General features: G+C 38.7%; 4 protein-coding genes across 5 annotated transcripts; 1 reads left to right on the top strand and 3 right to left on the bottom strand.

The window, feature by feature from the left end:
- Positions 1–1,332: 1,332 nt before the first annotated feature.
- gfm2 (GTP dependent ribosome recycling factor mitochondrial 2) lies at positions 1,333–8,159 on the bottom strand. Its single transcript, XM_032539708.1, has 20 exons — positions 7,849–8,159; positions 7,674–7,758; positions 6,411–6,456; positions 6,218–6,315; positions 6,013–6,138; positions 5,826–5,914; positions 5,624–5,712; positions 5,472–5,532; positions 4,984–5,172; positions 4,824–4,904; positions 4,582–4,730; positions 3,444–3,584; positions 3,260–3,359; positions 2,988–3,174; positions 2,828–2,904; positions 2,602–2,740; positions 2,297–2,482; positions 2,056–2,171; positions 1,785–1,967; positions 1,333–1,687 (listed from the first exon to the last, which is right to left on the bottom strand). The coding sequence occupies exons 1-20, from the start codon at positions 7,858–7,860 to the stop codon at positions 1,559–1,561; spliced, it is 2,283 nt and encodes a 760-aa protein (XP_032395599.1). The 5' UTR covers positions 7,861–8,159; the 3' UTR covers positions 1,333–1,558.
- Positions 8,160–8,316: 157 nt separating this feature from the next.
- On the top strand, positions 8,317–11,238 carry nsa2 (NSA2 ribosome biogenesis homolog (S. cerevisiae)). The gene is made up of 6 exons (XM_032539710.1): positions 8,317–8,548; positions 9,474–9,661; positions 9,771–9,921; positions 10,106–10,285; positions 10,452–10,644; positions 10,952–11,238. The coding sequence occupies exons 1-6, from the start codon at positions 8,546–8,548 to the stop codon at positions 11,017–11,019; spliced, it is 783 nt and encodes a 260-aa protein (XP_032395601.1). The 5' UTR covers positions 8,317–8,545; the 3' UTR covers positions 11,020–11,238.
- Positions 11,239–12,532: 1,294 nt separating this feature from the next.
- Positions 12,533–18,683, bottom strand: tor1 (torsin family 1). 2 transcript variants are annotated; one of them, XM_032539005.1, is made up of 5 exons: positions 18,345–18,683; positions 16,383–16,648; positions 16,097–16,272; positions 14,918–15,045; positions 12,533–14,006 (listed from the first exon to the last, which is right to left on the bottom strand). In XM_032539005.1, exons 1-5 carry the CDS (start codon positions 18,541–18,543, stop codon positions 13,762–13,764), a joined length of 1,014 nt encoding a protein of 337 aa, XP_032394896.1. In that variant the 5' UTR covers positions 18,544–18,683; the 3' UTR covers positions 12,533–13,761. The 2 variants fall into 2 exon arrangements, with proteins under 2 accessions (XP_032394896.1, XP_032394897.1); XM_032539006.1 differs by lacking the exon at positions 18,345–18,683 and adding an exon at positions 17,852–18,177.
- A 75-nt stretch (positions 18,684–18,758) lies between these two features.
- On the bottom strand, positions 18,759–22,024 carry LOC116703919 (torsin-1A). Its single transcript, XM_032539007.1, has 5 exons — positions 21,775–22,024; positions 20,925–21,190; positions 20,662–20,837; positions 19,640–19,767; positions 18,759–19,542 (listed from the first exon to the last, which is right to left on the bottom strand). The coding sequence occupies exons 1-5, from the start codon at positions 21,914–21,916 to the stop codon at positions 19,298–19,300; spliced, it is 957 nt and encodes a 318-aa protein (XP_032394898.1). The 5' UTR covers positions 21,917–22,024; the 3' UTR covers positions 18,759–19,297.
- Positions 22,025–22,209: the final 185 nt, after the last annotated feature.

Here is a 22,209-nt window from a genome sequence, read left to right on the forward strand (position 1 = left end):
CTCTGCTTTTGGGTCCTCCCTTCTTAAACCGTAACGATATTATGACTTTTTCGACACACTATACTATGATCTTTTTGACTTTTTTCACCATACTATATTATAACTTTTTCGACACACTATACTATGAGCTTTAACTTTTTTCACTATACTAAAACCTTTTTGACTTTTTCGAAATGCTATACTATGATCTTTTTGACTTTTTCGACATACTATACTATGACCTTTTTGACTTTTTTCACCATACTATATTACGACTTTTTCGACATACTATGCTATGATATTTTTGACTTTTTCGACATACTATACTATGACCTTTTTGACATACTATAAAATGGCGTTTTTGCCTTTTTTGACATACTATGATCTTTTTTCTTTTTCGACATACTATACTATGACCCTTTTTGACTTTTTTGACATACTATAACCTTTTTGACTTTTTTGACACACTATACTATATTTTTGACTTTTTCGACATACTATACTATAACCTTTTTGACTTTTTTGACATAGTTACTATGACTTTTTTGAAATACTATGACTTTCTTCTATATGACCTATATTCTCTACTATACCTTTTTTTTTTTTCTTTGACATTCTATATTTTGACTTTTCGACATACCATACAATGAGTTTTCATGACTTTTTTGACATACTATACTATGACTTTTTATGATTTTTTTAGCATACTAAACGATTACTTTTTTGCGACATTCTATACTATTTTTTTCAACATTTTTTATGACTTTTTTCAACACATTTTGACATACTTCACTTTTAATGTGACTTTTTTTCGACATACTACACTATGACTTTTTTTCGACATACTGTACTGTCTTTTGACTTATAAAATACTATGAGTTTTTTGTAACTTTTTTCTACATACTATGCCTTTTTAATCAATATACTATACATGACTTTCAATATACTCTACTATTTAAGACTTTTTCCGACATACTATAGTGACTTTTTTGTGATTTATACTATTGTTTCTCGACATACTGTACTAAGACTTTCGACATTACCATATTTTTTTCAACAAAAAAATAATAGTACAGGGGAAATGCATTTACATTATCAAATCATTTCATGAGAAAAGCATGACATTTCTAATATAGTTAGTGCATACAATAAGGTTCATTTTCAGATGGGACGGGAAGTCAGATTATGTAGGATAGTATTATTATATATTGTATAGTAAGCAATAAAAATGTCAAGTCATAGTAATCTAATTGCATAAACCAATCTTAAATGTGTGAATGTTGATATTCTGTAAATTGTGAATAAAATGTTGATATGTTATGTATGTGAGTCTCGTGTTTCATACAAAAAAAAACATTTTGCTTCAAGTTTATTTTGTATTTCGCTAAGAACATTGTATACTTTGACATTTGTAATGTCCTCCCTCCAGTGGATATTCATACTATAAATAGCATTGTACTTGCTTAGTCTGATATGTACCATTAGTCTTGGAAAATCTGTTTGGGTACTAGTAATGCCTCGGTTTCAGACGGTCATTGGTCCCATTGCTGAACTGTTTCAAATTGTTGAAAACAGGAAATCACAGCAGACCAGCCATTCTTTTAATAAGGGTGTTCTGGTCCTGGGGGTTCATGGCCTCATAGGTGTCCAGCTCCAGGGAGAAGGTGGCATTGCCAGATGTCAGTGTTCGCAGGATGGTGGAATAGCCCTTTATAGGGAAACGAGTATGAAAAGTAAATCATTTTCGAAGTGACCCAATAAACCAAAAGCAACAGGTAAAATCTTTGATTTGTATGTGATCTCACCATCATCTCAGCCAAGGGCACAGTTGCTAGCAGCACCTTGTCGTCGTGACGACTCTGTATGTCTCGAACCGTTCCTCGTCTTTGGGCTAAATCCCCCAGCACAGAGCTAAGGCGTTCCTCCCCAACAGTCACCTCAAGGGACATCACTGGCTCCAGGACCTGACCTCCAGCTAGCCTTAGAGCCTGCATCCAAAGAAACAGAAGTGTGGCTTATCTAATGAAAATTCTGTAGTTCACAGTTTTGATGCAACAGCAACGCATAATGGTTTACCTTCAGCATGCAGCGGGACACACAGGCGGACACCATGGCAGGAGACGTTCCTGGTTCCATCTTGACATTTTTGATCAGTGTCGATACACCCCGTAAAGGATATCCTAGCAATGGACCTAAAGGTGAAAGCAGGCATTAACTTTTTTGTGTTTCAGTAACTTCTTAAATAAAAAAAATCTGGCAATGTGAAAAAGGGCAGGGCTTGTTTGCAAGAGAAGAAATTAGTTTTGTTAAATGATACCTTGAAGATAGGAGCTGTTTACTCCATTCTCCACTGCCTCCTTTATTTCTGGTGATAGTTGCCCCCCCAATTCCTCTGTAAACGCTAATTCACATGAACTACCGGTAGTGGGGATTTCAAGAGGTGTGACAGCCAGCTCCACTGTCGCAAGATGTCGTCTCTCCCCAACAGTACGGTCCAGCGTGTCTACATTAAAATTTAAGTCGGAAAATAAATACAGAACAAAAATTGGTAAAAGTACAGTAGTTAGTTGATAGGAGTTATTTTGTCCTTAACCTAATGCACAGATTAAAAAACTATTGTACCTATAGTAGAGACCTCGTGGAGAATAGACTCCCTGTAAGCCACCTGTAGCGGTCCAAGGTGAGTCTCAATGCCATACTCTCTTCTGATTCGATCATGGAGGATCTCGATGTGCAGCTCTCCCATCCCACACAAAATGGTCTGAGGATGGAGACAATTAGTTGACTCTTAATTAGTGGCAGATTCTCTGCCTAAAGAAAGTCTTGGCTAATCCAATCATGGCATTACCTGTCCAGAGTCAGGGTCAAGTCTGACTTTAAGACTTGGGTCTTCTCTCTGAAGGCAGCCAAGTGCATTCTCAAGATCTTTCAGGAAATAAAATACAACGTGTGAGTGACTACAAGGTTGCCGGAGGGTTTGTAGTTAAACTATAATCACTGTCACTGACCAGCCTGTTTGGCCATGGTGGGCGGTTCTATGGTGCAGAAGAAGACAGGATCAGGGACCTCCACCCCTGAAAGGACAACGCTGGCATGTTCGCCATGCTTCTTGCTTTCCACGCCGTCGTTTTGGGCTCGGCGGGCTGCAGCTGCTGCTGAAGCCTTCGATGAAACGATAGTGTCCCCCGTGACTGTCTTAAGTGAAAGTGGAAAACAAAAATAAACATTTCAAGGACATCTTTAAAAAAGCAAATTAAGAATATAGCGTATGATGTTGTACCTGCTTCAGTCCTACAGTCAGAGCGATGTTTCCCGCTGTCATCGAGGGGATTTCTACATGTTGATCAGCAAACGGCACCAGCAGCCGGCTCATCCTCTCACTACACACAACATGACACAAACAATAAAAGCTTGGGCATATCATAATAATGATTTGGGTCAAAATGGTAATGGAAACCGCGTACATGCTGTTCCTGTTGATGTTGTGGACAGCAGTCTGTGGTTTCAGAGTACCAGAGTAAATCCTGAGAAATACCAGAGGACCACGCTGCTTGTCATGCACAACCTTGAAGGCCAGAGCACATAGGTCGTCCTTGTACCACCGCCTGTAGGATGATGAACAGAGCTTATGGTGTGACAATAAACATGATTACATACGAACATTTTCTTAAAAGCATGGCATATTCATAAAGAACAATTTCAGTATGATTTGATTTTTTTTCTATTTTAACAATAATTGTGACAAAAGTATAGTCGGTCATTAACGTTTAAAAAACGCCATAGTATGTCATAAAAGGTCATAGTATAGTATGATCGTATGTCATAAAAATATCAAAAAAGTCATAGTATAGTACCTCATAAAAATGTTATAGGGCAATTTCAGTATGAGTTGATCTTTTAACAATTGTGACATTCAATGTGACAGACACCTTATTAGGCTCATTCTGACCCATTAAATTCCATGTGTCAAGGAAAACTACTCCACAGACCTCACATCGAGTAAGTAAAGTGAGAGCCATCACATTTAACAAAGTTGTGTTAAAGACCACTAACTTCAGCCTATAAATGCAGTGGCCCTAAGGACTCAACGCACTGCAAATACAAACAACACAACCAAATACAGAGACGCGCTGCAAGGAGCACACAAAACAATGGAAACCGTTTCCAGGAGGCCATTTGAATGTGAGTCACATGACTTAAATAAGCTTTTTGTTAACTATTAGCTTGTGAATTCAAATAATCTGACTTGCTACTAAAATTAAAGCTTAGTACCTACTGCCAGTTCTTTCGCAACAGAAAAGGGTCGGTAGAGAGCCAGAGCGTTTTTCCCCTACCCCAGAGTAAATGAACAGTGTAGCCAGACCGTATTCCAACACTGACATTGTAATGTGTAGATAGGTCTGGCAATGCAAGACTACCCTCTGTCTAACTAGGAGTTCCTCATTCAGAGCGGTGAAAGTTTTAATACTTGACAATGCACAAATACAGAAAATGGTTAAGAATATGATTAAAAAAAATTAAAAAGCAGTTTTGGAATGCAGAACCTAGACAGAGAAATGCTGGAATCGTCCAAATGTCATGACAGTCAAAGAATTCACTCACACCAGGTCATGGTGTCGTTCATTGGGGGCGGGCAGGTAGGCAGTGATGGCATCTAAAAGAGGCTGAACACCTTTGTTTCTCAAAGAGCTCCCACAGAGTACTGGGACGCCCTTACGGGCCAGAGTCACCCGCCGCACAGCCTCCCGCAGCTGGGGACACATTAACACAATTTACTTTGTATGCACAAGCAACAGTGTTACTTTATTGGCTTATATTGTAGAACAACACAATACAACGCTTACTTTGATTGAGGGAACGGCATCAAAATTGTCGCTAAAATCAGTCAGCAGCAGTTCCGCAAACTCATCATCCAGATCAGCAACCTGTGATTGAGAAAAGAAATATGAACTGGAAAGAAGATCTCAACATTTAAATATGCCAAAATTGCTGAAAATGTTATACCTGCTCAATTAAAGCTGCCCTGGCCTCGTTGACCTCCTGCAAAAGTTCTGGCTCATCCGACTGGTCGAGAGGTTTGCTTTCAAACATTCGTCCATCGTCATGTCTCATAGATATTGGCTTCCATATCATCTTCTGGTTGGTTAACAAGTCAACCACACCTGAGAAGTTTCTGCCACTGCCAACAGGAATCTATGAAACAGGATGGCTCTCTATGAGACAACTGCATCACATGGTAACATGCTCCTAGTGGGTTTTTACATTTACCTTCTTTGTAGTGTGTTTTTGATTGGGTCAGTACTGATTATCCAGTCACAAAAAACCTGCTTGTGACAATGTGTGTGCTAAGTCATGTTTCAGTAAACGTATAATCAGAATTTTATTTACCTGTATTCTTATCAGTGAATGCTACTTGACTGCTAGATTAGTACTGATGTTATTCAATTCAAATGGATGTCTTTAATGTTGCTGTGTTTTTTTTAAAGGCCTACCTGCAAGAGGACTGGATTGGCTTTTAATTTCTGTCTTATGCTCTGAATGGAAAAATGTAGGCTGAGAGAGAAAAATGAAAGAACGTTTTCAGTTACATTTTGAAAAAATAACAAAGAAAACATGTCTATGGTCAGACTGTTTAGTCACTCACTTTGCTGCAGGCTTATCCATCTTATTCAGGAAACACAGACAGGGAACATGGTGCTTCTCTGCTTGTCTCCACACGGTCAGAGTCTGAGCCTGTTGGTGTTGTCAAGGTGACAGAAGCAACTGTGTCAAGAGCGCATGCAATACCATGACCACCACATATTAAAAATAAAAATAAAAAAGTAGTTTAAAAGCAGTGGACTCACCTCAACACCGGCTGAAGCATCAAACACTGCAACAGCCCCATCAAGAACACGAAGTGCCCGCTCTACCTCGAGAGTGAAGTCAACATGTCCTGGAATCACACACACAGACACATATTGTCATATGTGAGTGACAGTCTCTTCTCATTTCCATTGGGATTTCTTATTTTCACAAGGACGTTATCTGTACCTGGGGTGTCTATGAGGTTTATTCTATGAGTTTTCCAATCAAATGTGACTGCTGCCGACTGTATGGTGATGCCCCGCTCCCTCTCTTGAGCCATAAAATCTGTGACTGTATCCCCGTCGTCCACGTCTGAAACAAACAGGAAATAAAGTTCATGGGTAACAAATCTTTTACTATGTCCACATCTTTTTTTTACCATCCTACTTACCTCCTAGTGCTCTCGTATAGCCAGAGTAATAAAGCATCCTTTCTGTGGTTGTTGTCTTTCCTGCATCAATGTGGGCCATGATGCCGATGTTTCGGATCCTGCAAATACAGTGGACAAAGTTAACACGGAGACCAGAAGACAGCCGAATCTAAACAGAGTTTCAAAGAACTCACCGCAGAAAGAAATTACTTACTTGGATATATCAGGGTTGACCACAGCCCGCAATGATTTGACATCATCTAGGACAACGAACATGTCAGCAAAACATATGCTTTATAATGATGTGAAAAGGAAAAAATCCACAAAACATCTGTAAAATTTAAACCAGACGGAACTGGAATCTTCTAGTTTTCTGTTGCTTGATGAATCAATTAATCAACTAATTAACGCATGTGCATCATGCATTGGAAAGCATTGGTAATCATAACCAGTGGTGGAACGTAACTATGTACAATTACAAGTACTGTACTTAAATATTAAATTATGGTATTCTTTACCTAAGCAACTTTATAGTTCTGCTCCAATACATCTCAGAGGCAAACATTGAACTTTTTAGTCCACATTTGACAGCAATAGGTACTAGTTCACGTTACTTGTAAAATAACAATTTTTCTTACCCATCCCATGCATCCCCACATTTGGTTGCTTTTAATGCTTGTGATGAACTGAAGTATGAAGTATGCCTCTATGATTTAAGAAAATCCTCCTATATCTTAAGCTATATAAACTATTTAAAACCTAAGCCTTTTGGATCAGCTGGAAAATGCATCGTCACAAAGTGGAAAACAGGGCTGTTTTTTTTCTGACACTATGAAAAGTTGACTTTCTAGAGATACATGGTTCTCACATGCATATGATGCATTGCTGTAAATTAACATATACAGCAGTAAAATGCAACATACACATCACTGCAGCAGGATTATTGATTCAGAAACATCATATAATACTAAAACACTGACAGGGAAATGCAGTGTTTTATAGGCAGGGGTGCATGATATATTGACTCAATATCTTTATCACGTTGCTCAATATTATATTAAAAGTGTTGCTATATATTTACATATTTATATATTGATTGTTTCTAATTTGTCCTGTTCTGTAGACATGGTCGTTATTTATTTATTCCTGTTTTTACGTCAGTTTAAATAACCCTTGTGTTGTAGGAAAACTTGTTTTATTTGTCATGAATCTATTTTGATGCATTTTCCCATAAGTTTAGTAATTTTACATGTTTAAAAATATCAAAATGAATAAGAAATATTCCTAATCTATTTTACAATATCACATTTTGTCAATATTGTACAACCCTAGTGTTTTACTTTGAAAATATTTACAAACGTTTACTAAATAAGGTTTTGTGAAAGACTTTTACTTGTAGGGGTATTTTCAGAGTGAAGTATCTGAAAACTTTCTCCAACACTGATCAAAAAAGGATCTAGTTATGAATTAAAAGTACCTGGAAGGAAGCTGTAGTGGCGTTTTACATGACAGCTCACTCTGCATCTGCAGCCCTGGAGCCCAGCAGCTAACACATACCTGCCCTGGGAAGGACAGGGACGCTGTTATGAAGTCGGCATGATATTAAGAAGATGTATCACTGACATTAGTCTGATTTGCTAATTATAACTTACCGACATCATCATGCTTAATATCCGACAGGCTCTAACGTGTATCTTAAATGTCTGTTTATCTTCCAAGCTGTTTCCTTAATCTTAACTTCAGACGAACCATTGTTAAGCAGTCCAAAGAAGACAGAGCAGTGTCAGCCATCTTGAAATGGCTACACAAAAATAAAAACGAGGGAGACGTATGGCTATAGCTATCAGAGCAGTATTTAGTCTATCCCCGACCAAAGCAATACAATGTCCTAGAAAACAACATAATCTGACGTGAAATGTCACGCTTTCATACGGTGCGGCTACAAAATACACCCCTAGAAACAAGCGTCTGTAGCTTATATTTCCGGCCACGAGTGGTTCCGTCAATGCACAAAATTGTACACGTTAAATATGCGTACATAAAGTTATGCATTCATTATTTACACAAAGACTTCTTCTTTTTAAATCATGTGAATCAATGTATTTTGTCTTTACGTGGTTCAGTGTCACGTAAGCTTTCGGTTTTTACCATAGACAGTTCAAGTTTTTACCAAGCCGTTCACATTTAACCGTTGGGTCAAGATGACGTACTTCCTCTAAGTATTGGCGTCGGGGAAACAACACCGAAACGACCCCAGCCTCTAGCGAAAAACACCAAATATTCTGCGTCTTTACCAACTGGTACCACCTGTGACGTATTCCCCGTAACACTTAACACCTTAAACACAAAATGGTAAGAAAACAAGCGTTGTTAAATTGCGTTATATGACTTTTGTTACGCGTTTTAACAGATTAGCATGTGTGCTAGCATTAGCTTTAGTTCACATGTGGCAGTGTGACTGCTGCTTTCTCTGCCCTGGTTTGTTTACACTGTAACATCTACAAGACCTCGCTGACACGAGAAGCAGTGAAATAACAGGTGTATGAGCACGAAAGATCCTTATCCAGTGTAGCGTTAGAGCTCTTTGATGATGGCATAGGTCTTAGCCCAGTCTGTACGGCGTTGTGTTGGGAACCGGAAGGTCGCTGGTTCAAGTCCCCATACGGCCCCAAAGTATGGTGGTGGGGGTGGACTGCTCTTGAGCAAGTTACCAAACCCTCAACCGCTTGCATGTATATAGGTACTGAGTATATATGTGTAATAACAATAGAGTCAAAACATTTGACCCTTGCGGGATTAATGAAGTATACATTATTGTAATGTGTTGCATGTAATTTTGAGAATTGATTGATATTGATCCCAATTAACATGTAACAGTTACTTATTATAATTATTGATCTATTTTCCTATATATGATATCATCTATATATGAATTTAAAAATATATGTATGTATGTTATACATAGTTGATAAATTATCTACTAAATTAAGTTGTAAATTGATTTTTATTTTATGGAAATGTGCCAGTTTGAATAATAAAAACCACTAAAAAGATTAATACAACATGCAAGGGCTGCAGTAGGAGTAATGTTAACAGTTTGTAACAAAACATTTGTTTAATGCCAGAAGTTTGGCCATATTGGTCCACATTAGAGATGCTATACTGCAGTGTCCTGTAATGTAGTTATTACTTCTGCTTACTGCTCCAAACCTGTGCATTTAATAAAGTTCACAATGCAGTTGAATTGAATTGCATGTTGTTGTTTTTGCTTTTTTAGCCCCAGAACGAGCACATTGAGTTACATCGCAAGCGGCATGGCTACCGCCTTGACCACCATGAAAAGAAAAGGAAGAAGGAGAGCCGTGAGGCTCATGAGCGGTCCCACAAAGCCAGGAAGCTGATTGGGTTGAAGGCCAAACTGTACCACAAACAGAGACATGCAGAGAAGATTCAGATGAAGAAGACGTGAGTATATACAGAAAATCTTTTAGTCTTTATAAATGCTGGCAAACGAACCATGATAAGTATGTCCAATAAAGAGCTTAACAATTTGTTTTGTAATTTTTCTTTGCAGCATCAAAATGCATGAACAGAGAAGGACCAAGCAGAAGAACGATGATAAGACGCCAGAGGGAGCAGTGCCAGCCTACCTGTTGGACAGAGAGGGACAGTCCCGTGCTAAGGTCCTCTCCAACATGATCAAACAGAAGAGGAAAGAAAAGGCTGTAAGTACCAGAGGAAATCTACTCGCCGGCAGCTATTTTTTCGGTGGTTGTCTAGTAGATTCTAGAAGTTTTCCTGCTTTTGTGCAAAAGATATTTTTTCATTTGTTAAATTTATGGTAATGATGTAGATGTTTTGAAATAATGTTATTGCTTTCTATTCACACAAGTGTAATGTTTTCTGTAGGGTAAATGGGAGGTGCCCCTGCCAAAGGTGCGTGCCCAGGGAGAGACGGAGGTGCTCAAAGTCATCAAAACTGGAAAGAGACAAAAGAAAGCCTGGAAGAGAATGGTCACCAAAGTTTGCTTTGTTGGCGACGGCTTCACCCGTAAACCTCCCAAATATGAGCGTTTCATCAGACCCATGGTAAGATCGCAGTATAGTTTCAAATTTAAATGTTTTGTTCCATTCTACACTTTCACTAATCTGAACTGCTGTTTCTTCACATGCATCTCAGGCTTATTGCTGAGTTTCTGTTTTGAATTAGGTGCCTAACTCCTAATTGACATCTTTTTCTTTATTCTACTTTTAGGGTTTGCGTTTTAAGAAGGCTCATGTCACACATCCAGAGCTGAAGGCCACGTTCTGCCTTCCCATCCTGGGAGTAAAGAAGAACCCCTCCTCACCCCTCTACACCTCTCTGGGAGTCATCACTAAAGGAACAGTCGTCGAGGTCAATGTCAGCGAGCTGGGCTTGGTTACACAAGGAGGAAAGGTTGTCTGGGGTAAGAGCTCATCTTTGTGAACCATAAATCCATTGTGTTTACAGTGTCTATTCCCTATTTTTTTGTAAAAAATTCAGAAACATCTATAAACAATGAATCCAACTTCTATTTTCGGGTTAAACAATAACTTTATGAACGCAAATGGATATTGTTGTAGAAATTGCCGATTGTATTCCTTAGCTGGGTGAAGTGTGCACGTGCATGTACATGATCATCACATAACATTATAAAGGTGTAGAATTATACTGTGATCCATTTGTGTGAAATATATATAACGTTTTAACTGAATATTTCTTTTACTACCCAGGTAAATATGCCCAAGTGACAAATAACCCAGAGAACGATGGCTGCATTAATGCAGTCCTGCTGGTATAAGACTCTTGACCTTTATACAGACTGTGCCTCTTCATTCAGAATTTACTCAAGGAGTGTTTACAACAACAAAGAACACAAAGATGTCACGAGTGATGGGCTTCAAATCACGGGATTGTAAGGAAGATCGCTGATGCTGCAAGTGGCAACACAACAGTTTTTCTAAAAGAAAAAGGGGTGATTACTGTGTTAAATGTGATATAAAGTTGATATGACACCAGATCCTTTTTGTCCTCTTCTTTGTTTACTTGTGAAGTACTCCATATAATAAGAGAAAAGTTACCCTAGCTTTTTGCCCCTGAAAACATAAATAAAGAAGGCTAATTGTGAACGGCATGGGGTAAGCAATCCTAAGTGAACCAGGATTAAAAGCCTATATTATTCTCCCTTTCATCATATTTGTTCTCTAAGGGACTAATTGAATACATGTTTTGATGTTCAAAAAAATAAGTTTGTATTACTGCAGGTCCTCTGCATAAAACACTATTTGAGCTCCTGGGCCGCCTTACCGAAAAGCCTAGTCTGCTCTGATTGGTCAGCTGGCCAACTCTGTTGGGATTGGTCAACCAAATTCAAACACTGTTTGGGTGGGTTGTGCTTGCACAGGCAGCACCTATGGAAAAAGTTGGCTGGCATTCTTAATCAGTGACGTCACTAATTGATTGCTGTCTGTGGAAAGAACGCTCCATTTGGGGAGACCGTGGGCTCAACCCATCAGTGCATTAGACTTAAATTGTGATAAACCATTTTATCTTTGGAAGTCCAAGAGGTTGGCATCATTATTCCTGACCTTAGCTATGAACTATTTTGTCCAACTACGTAGTGAATGAAATACACAATTGAAATTAGAATGTCTTTACAATGTAATGAGTATCTGGGATGCACTTAGCCATGCAATGTTATAAATTAGAAAGAATGCCTTAGTGCGAAAGCAATAACAAAACAGTAATGCCCATCAATCTTTTTTTTTTTTTTTTAACTTACCCTTCATGGCAGAAGGACAGGGCCTATGTGCAACATCTACGAGCATCTCCCACACAATGTCACAGCTGTTTCTTTTCTCTTAGTTGTTTTAGCGTTGGGCCTAGTTTTGCACTTTGCACCGTAGTGTTTTGCAAGCTATGTGATTATTACACGACTCATTTCAGTCCGAGTTTTCATCTGACACGTCGATCATAAAGGAAAGAAAACCTTAAGTGATTTAAGCTTAAAGAAAAGAAACATTAACATGGTTACTGAAAGAACCTACTGATTTAACTTACCATTTGTACTAGTTTAGCTTCCTTTAGGATTATTGTATACATCCAAAGATATTCTGTAGTGTTCTTTGCTATTTTGAAATTTTTTTTATAACTTCACGTGTCCATACCTAGATACGTTACAAAGAAAAACAGATCAGCATAAATCAGTTACCTCATGTTCAGGGTAAACTTTTTCTCAGAAACCAGCTCATTCGTGGTCACCCTACGGTTCAAAGCTCTTCAGCCTGATGAAAAGCATGCAGCAGAAACAGTGACACTAAGAAAATGCCATATTTTAATTTATGATTCGTTTGTCTGGTGTGTTTACAGCAGAGAAGCTTGCTAGTGTTGGCTTTCCATTCACACAATCAATGCTCTTTCACAGTGAGCAATTGTATAAAAAACATTTCATAACTTCTTTTTGTTGTTATTGTTAAACCTGACAGCAAACGGTCACATTTTGAGAAACCATCAGTACATTTCCTTGGACAACATTGTTTTCCACAACATCTCTTTAGAGACTAAATATAGTACACAGTATTGTGTTTTGAAAGAAGCCTTTTAGCTGAATTTTAAATCCAAGTAATTGGGGAATCAACAAATCAGATATATACAATGTTAGAGATTTGTGTCCTGAACGGTCTGGATTTTTAAGAAATAACAAAAATCGAAGTTTTGGTAAAATCGGGGTTTGCGATAGTTGGAACTATCCTGAGTTCATACACAGTGTAGAAATACCCTGCAGAGTCCAGTCAAAATGTGAATAAAAGGCTAAATTACATCTACAAATAATTCACTATGGACACATCCATATCAATAACAGTGTATATTACTCATTAATCATGTTTCATATTAACCAAACTGGATATCAAAAGTGTGGGGCTGAACTGTGTAGAAAACATATCTTGCTAATGTTGATTTCAAAATGACATAAACAGAGTTATCTGCATTATGTATTTAAGGCCAAATTTAACTGTTGATGAACTCGTATGTACAGTGGACGTGTGTAGATCTAAAAAAAATAAAAATTTACAATTAAAAAGAAATTAAGGCTGGTGTTTCCAGTAATCCAAATGATGGAGTACACATAAAAAAACAGTGAATGCCATCGTTTCACAGACAGGACAGCCTGTTAACTCATTAGGAAGCTCTCAGGAAAACTAAACCGCCTTTGAGACTCTCACCGGGGTGTGACATAAAGCGGAGATCAAGCCCCTCGATCACTTACACAGGATAGCATTTCAGTCTTATTACTTTTTCATTCAACTGGCGCCGTTCTCGTTCATCAGCCTCCGCATTCAGTGTAAGCAATATGCAACATTTGAGAAGGCCTGCTCAAGTCCTCCATGTGGCCACAAAGTCAGACAGAGTAACCTCCGTCCTCAGAGTTCAGTCAGCTTGACATCCTCTCTTTAGTTATTTGGCCGAGAGTGTTTCTCTTTTTAAAAAAAGTGCACATAGTGGACGATAACGTCGGCATCCGAGTGTCCGTCAGATGCTGACGTTATGTGTAGTAGTGCAACTTGTTCTCGATCGTCTTGCAGCCTTTGACGGAGAACACTCTCTCAGATTTGGGGAAATAGTTTACATCTCTGGCCACCTGCTCTGCCACGTTCTTATCCGGCTCAAGTCCTTTGGCTTTCATCGCGGCCATGGCACACTGGACGACGTGCCGGTACTCCAGAGGCAGGAACGGGACGAAAAAGTCCACCAGGTTCTTGTCAATCAAACTTGTATGCCACAAGCCACCTGTAGAAAGAGATGAACAGATACGTCCAGTTAGGGCTGGGCAATATGGAGAAAATCAAATGGGACAATATTTTTGACAGAACACCTCCATATCAATGCCGCATTGATATTGTAGTGTTGACTATTGGCGTTTTCCCAAAATATTTACACAATGAGATTTTTTGATAAATAATAATCAGTAATGTGGGTATAATGACTAAGTGTGTAAAAGGCAAATAATACAACAGCTAGAACAGTCTGGTAAGTTCAGAAAGTGACATCACTGTAACATGATGCAGGCGTTAAAACCAGGAAAAGACAACACTTATGCCATATTACGAAATCCAAAATCTAAGACGATATCTAGTCTCATATCACGATATCGATATAATATCGATATATTGTCCCGCTCTACTTCCAGTAGTGACAGTGTGACAGTGTGGCACTCCAGCTGCACGGAGGCCGACAGGAAGCGACTGCAGAGGGTGACAAACACTGCACAAAAAATAATTGGCTGCCCTCTGCCCTCTTTGACTGCCATCTACAAGTCCCGTTGTCTCAGTAGGGCCAGAAACATCCTGAGGGACACCACCCACCCCGGCTCCCATCTCTTTAACCTGTTGCCCTCAGGCAGGCGCTTCAGGTCAATACGGGCCAGAACAAATAGACTCAGGGATAGCTTTTTTCCCAAAGCTGTCACCATACTCAACCTACAGTCAGACTTGCACTAATGTATTGTATATGTATATTTATGTATGTGTTATTAATGTGTGCACTTTTAGAGAGTTGCTCTCCAAATTTCATTGTACTGGTACAATGACAATAAAGGCTTTCAATTCAATTCAGTAGAACGTCAAAATCTGATTTCTGACTGATAATGACATACAAGTGTCCAGCAAAACAAAAGAAGTGTTAATTTTGTGTATACTCACTATTCTTGTTGTTGAAAACTGAAAGAGAGAGCAACGTTTCTAGGTCTTTAAGCTCGATCTCTTCTCGATCCCGTGCGGCTTTCCAGAAATCTAGAGCGGTCTGTGTGATGCCCTCCCCTCCAGCATTACTAGGAGGAAGACCAGATACGCAAAATATATTAGAATTGGCCTCTAAGTGCAGCAGCAAATGATTTTCAGAAACATTGAAAATTTTGAGCACAAAAGAGTTTCTATATTTCGCTGTGCTCGAGTTTTCGTCATAGAAATACAAGCATTTAGATCCAAACCCCCAACACACTAAATATATCTCAAAGGCTGCAAAGCGTTCCAAATACATTTTGCCATTGGACAACCTATAGATTAATGTCAAACACAAAGAACTTGGCATTGTCAAGATTCTGCTAGAATTACAATAAATATCACTAAATTTAAAATTTAATACAGATAGACTATCTGTCCAATTTGAGTTTTCTGTTGCCAGACTAACACAACTTCTGAACGTACACGTCCCAAGAAAGCTCCGTCCTGAGGATTTTGCAGCGAGCAATCTGTCCATTATTATTTTATTACCCTTTATTTTACCAGAAACAAATCCCATTGAGATTCAGAATCTCTTTCAATGATGTCCTGGCCAAAACAAAAATATACAGTAAAAATAAAAAAAGACATTTAGCAATTTAACCTCTTCTCAACATAATCACCAGCAGCACTCAGTATCAGCACATGTGCATTTAGTACTCAAATAGTCCTTTAGCCTAATTTTAATTTTAATCTAGCCGAGAAAAACATAAGTGTGCAAGACAACATACAGTTTGGAATTCAATACAACACAGGAATACAAAATATAATAGGCTACATAAAGTGCAGATTTATACCAAGATGAGGGTGAAAAAACTATAAAGGCACTTTCACCGAAGACAGTTCAGGGAATGTCGTTCATGATTTGCCGATATGATCTAAGGTTACATTTCCTGGTGGTGACTTCAGGAGAGAACATAAATAAGAAGGCAGTTTACACAGTATGTAGATTGTTTTGGTAGAGTATGTTTGTCTCCCATCCCGGAATGCTGTGTGGACTAGCGAGACCTTCCTCCGCGGCACTGTGGAGGACGGTCTGGCAATGCGAGACTAGACTCAGGGGAATACTTTCGGCCTTTTTTTTCTTTAATCTTTTTTTACCTGAGGAAGATGAAGATGGCTTTCCGATAAGAAATTCCATCCAGCTTGTCGTAGTAGTCCAAGTACGGCTTTATGCTGTCAATCAAGCCAGGATGCATCTTGTCCATCTCATCAAAGATAAACATGGAGCGTTCACAGTTGCTGACGTTGCCTTTGATCCACTGCTGTAGCTGAGACTGAAGAGAAACAGTAACATATTCATATAAAAATGGTCAAACAAGTAACGTCCCTGTGTTTCTAATGAAAGTATGGATGGATTCTATCTGATCCGGATTCGTCATCTTACCTTGTAGGTCTCCAATTTACTTGAATGTGGGAAGTGAAGTTCAGATGTGAAAACATGAACGAAGCTGCTGTCCATGCCCTCTTTGTAAACGTTGTCAGCGATCAGCTTGCTAACAAAGTTCTTCCCTGTGCCGGTGTGTCCATGCAGAGAGAGCACCAGGGGCTTCTTCGGGTTGTCGTTACTCAAGAATCCAGTCAAAGCTTTAAGGATGATGCGCGACCCAATGTGCTGTCCGAACACTTTGCTTTCCAAGTCAACCTCCAGACCTAAAGAGAGCACAGCGGGATCAGTGGCTGCAAACACCTGACTCAAACACCTACCTGAGCATCTTCCTTAGCAAATGGTTTAGTTGAGACGGTAAGCCATTCAAATCTTGCCTTATCTCATGTCATGGTACATTTCTATTGTACTTCATTTTAATTTATATACCTCTTATTTCTGTTACTTTCTCTAACTTTCTGTATTTACTTATGCTGTAACAACCAGGTTTCCCGGCTGGGGATCAATAACAGTGCATCTTATAGGTCTGTAGCTTCGCTGTAGGAGTCATGAACTGATTTAGTGCACCTTATGGAATTAATTGTATTGCTTATTTGTTGTTGCATCTTTTATGGTAAGTCAGGTGGATGTGGGCGGTGATTTATGTAGTTAATTTACGCACCTGTTATAGGCAGACAAAAAAATACAACGTCCCATGAGGAAATAGGACGGTTTTTTTTTTACCGTGGTGTTCCTTATAGTTTCTGAGCGCTGTGATTAGTTTGAATATGCGTTTTCACAAAATGTTAAGTTGTATTTTTTCCATTAATAAAGTTACAGACTTCAGCTTTGAAATGAGCAAATTATTGACATACAGCACTATTAAGGCCCGACCTCAGCCTCTTAGCGACTACTTTGTTTTGGATTGTTTGGAAGTTCAGTCGCTGTCTTGTGAGAAACTCATATCCTCTAAAAGACAACGTTTAATGATCGCAGAGAAACAGCCCTGTTTTCATCCTTGTGCCAATGCATTGTTCCAGTTAACCCAATTGGAGTTTTTAAATATGACATCCAAATGCAATGGGGAAAGTACAACATTGGCCTCTAAAATGTAGTGGAATAGAAGTATTAAATTGCATAATGTTGAAATACACAAGTGCAATAAAGCTGCAAGTTTTAGAGTTAGAGATAGAATTCTAATTCAAAACTGATCTTGTTGGTTTCCTTCCACTACTGTGCTGAGATGGACTTCGTTTTCAGATGAGGTGTCCCCAATCAAAAATGAAATCCTAAACCTAAACGGTGTGAAGGGTGTCTGAAAGGGCTGTTGAGGAAATATTTAACTCTGACTCGGGTTTCGGGTTAGTGGATAAAAGCACTCAAGCCATGGCACTTTCACTTCATGTCTAGACAGCACGGTCACCTAAATAATCGGCGCTGGTGCTATTAGTTTCATTAAATATACAGTCTATACACATCTACATGCTCACCTGTTGCATTGAAGGCTATCCATTTTGAATCGCAACTTTCGTGTAAATAATTGTAGATCGTCCGCCCCAGAGCCGCGCCGATTCCTAGAACCACTGTGGTTGTGAACGGCTCAAACGTGTTAACCAGCACACTGGCTGACGAAAAAACGAGCAAAGACAAATATAAGTGTGCCGCGTTCATTGTCGAAACCACTTGATTGTTGGCATCAGTCCTTGTTGAGTGTAAAAACAACCATAACACCACGGTGCAAACCGCGCTACACAAGCAGGAGCTAGCTAACTAGCTAGCTAGCGTTAGCTTCTTTACAACGGGGAACTTCCTTACACGTCATGAACACGCGCCAAACACGGCAAGCTTTGATGGCTGTTTGTGTTCAACCACAGCACCAGAAATGTTTGACAATTTTGAAAAAGGTTAAATAGATGCTTCAAAGGTATAACAGTTCGCTACAGAGGTCGCGGCTCATGTGTTGGCTGGGTACCCGTGTGTTACCTGTCTTGTTGAAATAAATCCACTCGGGTCGACAGCACTCGTTGAAATAATAGAAAATGTTCTGGTAGCTGGCTAAGAACCCGGTGAGAGCCGCGGCCATGCCTACCGCGATGCTGGTGCTGATGGGCTCGATCGCCTCGGTCATACCGGAGCAGACAAGCATCCACAGCAGCAGGACGTGTCGCTTCTTCGGGTTCATTTTTTTATAGAATCACTACTTACTTGATCAAACTTGGCTAAAAAGAAGAAAAAGAAGTCAGCGTGCCCGTGAGCGCTACAAAGCGGACTGGATAAACAGTGCCGACTGCTGGCAGTGGAGGCGCTGTGGTTGTCATGCCCACAGTGAGCTGATATGACGTCAGAGTCCAAAGGTGACGTGAAAAATCCATAGTCAGTTAAAGAAACGAAACATCCCTCTTTTATTTCAAGAAATGTTAATTCATTGAATTTGATAATAAATCTCATGAACCTGCCTGGAAAAGTAATATCCATAGCTACACAAATCACAATTTGCCAAGTCCATCCCCCCCATACTTACATTTTTTGATAGATTATTGTTTTATTTAGCCTAATGATCTAGAACATATTACTAGCAAAAGTGCATTTACCATTCCTTATTATAGCATCACTATTATTTGGTTATCTATCTAGTATATACTTTTGAAATGCTGTCTGTTATTATTTCTTACGTTTTCTTCATCTCCTGGCATCGGCTACCTTTTTGAGATTATGTGAAATCCATGATGTGTAACTTTGTATCATATTCTTAATAATAATAAAAAAAGAGGATCCCGCTATGATACCAAGGTTTTAAATGTTTACATTTTAACATAATCATAACACCTAAAATCAATCAATCAATATATCTATCTATCTATCTATCTGGGTAGGTGGATACCTATCCATCTATCCACCTACCCATACTAATCATATGCATCCATCAGATGTTAGCATTAGGTGTACATGTGATGTCTTGAACATATCTTCTTGCAGCCACTGACAGAGAAAACTTTGTCAGATTTAGGGAAATACTGCAAATCTTTGGCCATTTTGTCTGCAACGTTCTGGTCTGGACGAAGTCCTTTGGTCTTCATCTCAGCCATGACACACTGGACGACGTGCCGGTACTCCAGAGGCAGGAACGGGACAAAGAAGTCCACCAGGTTTTCGTCAATCAAACCTGAATGCCACAAGCCATCTACAGGAAGAGGATTAAGAGAGTGGGCAAAAAAAAAAAAAAAATCAAAATAGAAGAATGGAATCTTTGTCTGTGTGACAAAAAAAAGTCTACTCACAATTTTTGCTGTTGAATGCTGATGAAGAGAGCAATGTTTCCACATCGCTTAGCTCGATCTCTTCTCGGTCCCGTCCTGCTTTCCAAAAATCTAAAGCTGTCTGTGTGATGCTCTCCCCTCCAGCATTGCTAGAACGAAGATCAAAAACAGTAAACTCATTAGTATCACAATTACATTCACAATCTATTAAACAATACACAATGTTTCTGCTATGCATACCCAGTTTTTGTAAGCATTGATTGAATGATTTAATGACAGTGTAGTGGATACAATAGAATAAAATACCCAAAGTACAATGAAATAAGATTTTTTTTTTGTTTAAACAGGACAATAAACAAATGAAAAATAAACCTTTGGGCTGACATTAATAAAAGATGTTTCTATTGAGCAACAGCAGCATTTTAATGCAGTTCTGTGTCCTCGTCAAGTAAATCTCAGGAAATTGAAAGTGATGGTTAATGATGCAAAATGTGCTCTGCAGTGTATTGATGTCTGTATTACACGTCTTGATTAGCAGAAACCATGTAAATCAGCCAAAAAACAAGTTGCAAACAGCTTCCTCCAAATCTTTTCTCATAGCAAATTTTTGTGAAGAGTATAACAACTATGTATTTATCTCTCTAGGCTCCTCATACACCTATACCCAAACACATTTCTGCTAAAGTTACCTTTGTGGAGTAAAATAATGTCTCTGGAACTTAATTTTAAACCCTCTGGCGGTAGAAATAAGAGTTTCTCAAAACTGTCCTAGTCCCTAGGGGGAAGTCATTTAATCCAGGCCTCTAGTCAATATCACTAAATTTAGATAATGTGGTTATACAATATGTCATGCCAGTCCATTATGACAGCATTACAATTTGTAAAAATGTAAAAAAAAATAAAATTAAAAAAAAAAAACCTCTACCAGTGAAAGGTTTACATAAACATTTTAATTCCTTAGAATCTTGTCACTTTTGTGTTTTTCCCTTCTGTTGTTCAAATAATAAATCTGATTGGTCAGACAGATGCATTTATCCCGTCACCTGAGAAAGATGAAGATGGCTTTCCGATAGGAAACCCCATCCAGGTTGTTATGGTACCCCAGGTACGGCTTTATGCTGTCAATCAAGCCAGGATGCATCTTGTCCATCTCATCGAAGATAAACATGGAGCGTTCACAGTTTCTGACATTGTCTTTGATCCGCTGCTGTAGCTGAGACTGAAGAGAAACAATGGCATATTGAATTCATAGTTCAAAGTCAATAGTTGACAGAAGTGTTTTAACTGTGTCTACTTTTTTTCATACCTTGTAGGTCCCAATTTTACTTTGGTGCGGGAAGTGAAGTTCAGATGTAAGCACATGAACGAAGCTGCTGTCCATTCCTTTCTTGTAAATATTGGCAGCAATCAGCTTACTAACAAAATTCTTTCCGATTCCACTCCACCCGTGCAGAGAGAGCACCAGGGGCTTATTTGGGTTTTTATCTCTCATGAATCCAATCACAGCTTTCAGGATGACGCGTGATGCAATGTGCTGTCCAAACAGTTTGCTTTCCAGGTCAACCTTGAAACCTAAAGAGTGCACAGCAGAAAGTCAACCGGACAGTTCTAACTTCATTTAACAAGTAATGACATAACCCAAAAGCTCACTGCCAGAGGTTCAGATACAGAAATCGGACACTCCAATGACATCACAATGGACACAAATATCAAATAAAACATGAATTGAATTGCTTTTTATTATTCTTGACCTGACACAAAAATAACTTATATTGTTAAACAACCTGTCTTACCCTCCTCAGTTAGATTTTGGGTTTTGAAGGTAAATAATCACTTAAACTATGCCATAAATTATCCCCTAGACTCAAATACAATGTGAGGTTCATTTGAAAAATGTCCACAATGTCACGGCAAAATCTATTCCCTGTTTTCCCAGTCATCTTCTCTTTTCTTTGACAATTCCACGCATTCATCCTGAGGTTTTGTTAAGGGTGTTGCATCTATGTATTGTATAGTATGTGGGCTCTTGACTGTACAGTAGTAAATAATTGCAGAAGTGTCTCCCTTGGTTTGAAATAACTCTATATATACAGCATGAGGCATGAGCTTGAGGCATGTGAATGTGAAGACAGTTTACGTCTCACACACACACTCACCTTCTGCATCGAAGGATATCCATTCAGAATCACAGCTTTCACTTGGAGTGTAGATCTTCTCCATCAAGAATATAAGAAAGTAAAAAAGAAAGAACAATAAAAAGAAGAAAAATATTTTTACTGAATTCCTTATGATAACCATCTAATTCCAGAAGTCAGACATTTTGTATCTTATAAAACAAATCCAAACACGGTAAGACCTCAATGACTCAGCAGACCATTTTTATATGATAGCTTCCGTAAGGCAAACTTGTTGAACAGCATTTCATGAGCTGTTGTCAACCTGACCTGAAGCACCAGTTCACTATGTGCTTTTGGGTATTTGTAACTTTGTCTTATAAGAAAGCATATGATTATGTTGTAAAAACATAGTCATGTTCATATATACAGTTTATCTATACAGTATATATATATATATATATATATATATATATA

The sequence above is a fragment of the Etheostoma spectabile genome, chromosome 16 (assembly GCF_008692095.1).
Source record: "Etheostoma spectabile isolate EspeVRDwgs_2016 chromosome 16, UIUC_Espe_1.0, whole genome shotgun sequence".
Classification (NCBI taxonomy): Eukaryota; Metazoa; Chordata; class Actinopteri; order Perciformes; family Percidae; genus Etheostoma; species Etheostoma spectabile.

Excerpts from the sequence above, each read along its gene's own strand:
- LOC116703919 (XM_032539007.1), bottom strand. The coding sequence starts at position 21,916 with ATGGTTATCATAAGGAATTCAGTAAAAATATTTTTCTTCTTTTTATTG. Across the intron at positions 21,191-21,774 it reads GATATCCTTCGATGCAGAAG|GTTTCAAGGTTGACCTGGAA; the intron begins GTGAGTGTGTGT and ends TGCACTCTTTAG. Across the intron at positions 19,543-19,639 it reads AGCATTCAACAGCAAAAATT|ATGGCTTGTGGCATTCAGGT; the intron begins GTGAGTAGACTT and ends CTCTTCCTGTAG.
- nsa2 (XM_032539710.1), top strand. Across the intron at positions 9,922-10,105 it reads AGAAGAGGAAAGAAAAGGCT|GGTAAATGGGAGGTGCCCCT; the intron begins GTAAGTACCAGA and ends TGTTTTCTGTAG. Across the intron at positions 10,286-10,451 it reads AGCGTTTCATCAGACCCATG|GGTTTGCGTTTTAAGAAGGC; the intron begins GTAAGATCGCAG and ends TTCTACTTTTAG.
- tor1 (XM_032539005.1), bottom strand. The coding sequence starts at position 18,543 with ATGAACCCGAAGAAGCGACACGTCCTGCTGCTGTGGATGCTTGTCTGC. Across the intron at positions 16,649-18,344 it reads GATTTATTTCAACAAGACAG|GTCTGGAGGTTGACTTGGAA; the intron begins GTAACACACGGG and ends TGCTCTCTTTAG. Across the intron at positions 15,046-16,096 it reads GCCATCTTCATCTTCCTCAG|TAATGCTGGAGGGGAGGGCA; the intron begins GTAAAAAAAGAT and ends TCTTCCTCCTAG.
- gfm2 (XM_032539708.1), bottom strand. Across the intron at positions 2,483-2,601 it reads CCACGAGGTCTCTACTATAG|ACACGCTGGACCGTACTGTT; the intron begins GTACAATAGTTT and ends ATTTTAATGTAG. Across the intron at positions 2,172-2,296 it reads AAACAGCTCCTATCTTCAAG|GTCCATTGCTAGGATATCCT; the intron begins GTATCATTTAAC and ends TTTCACCTTTAG.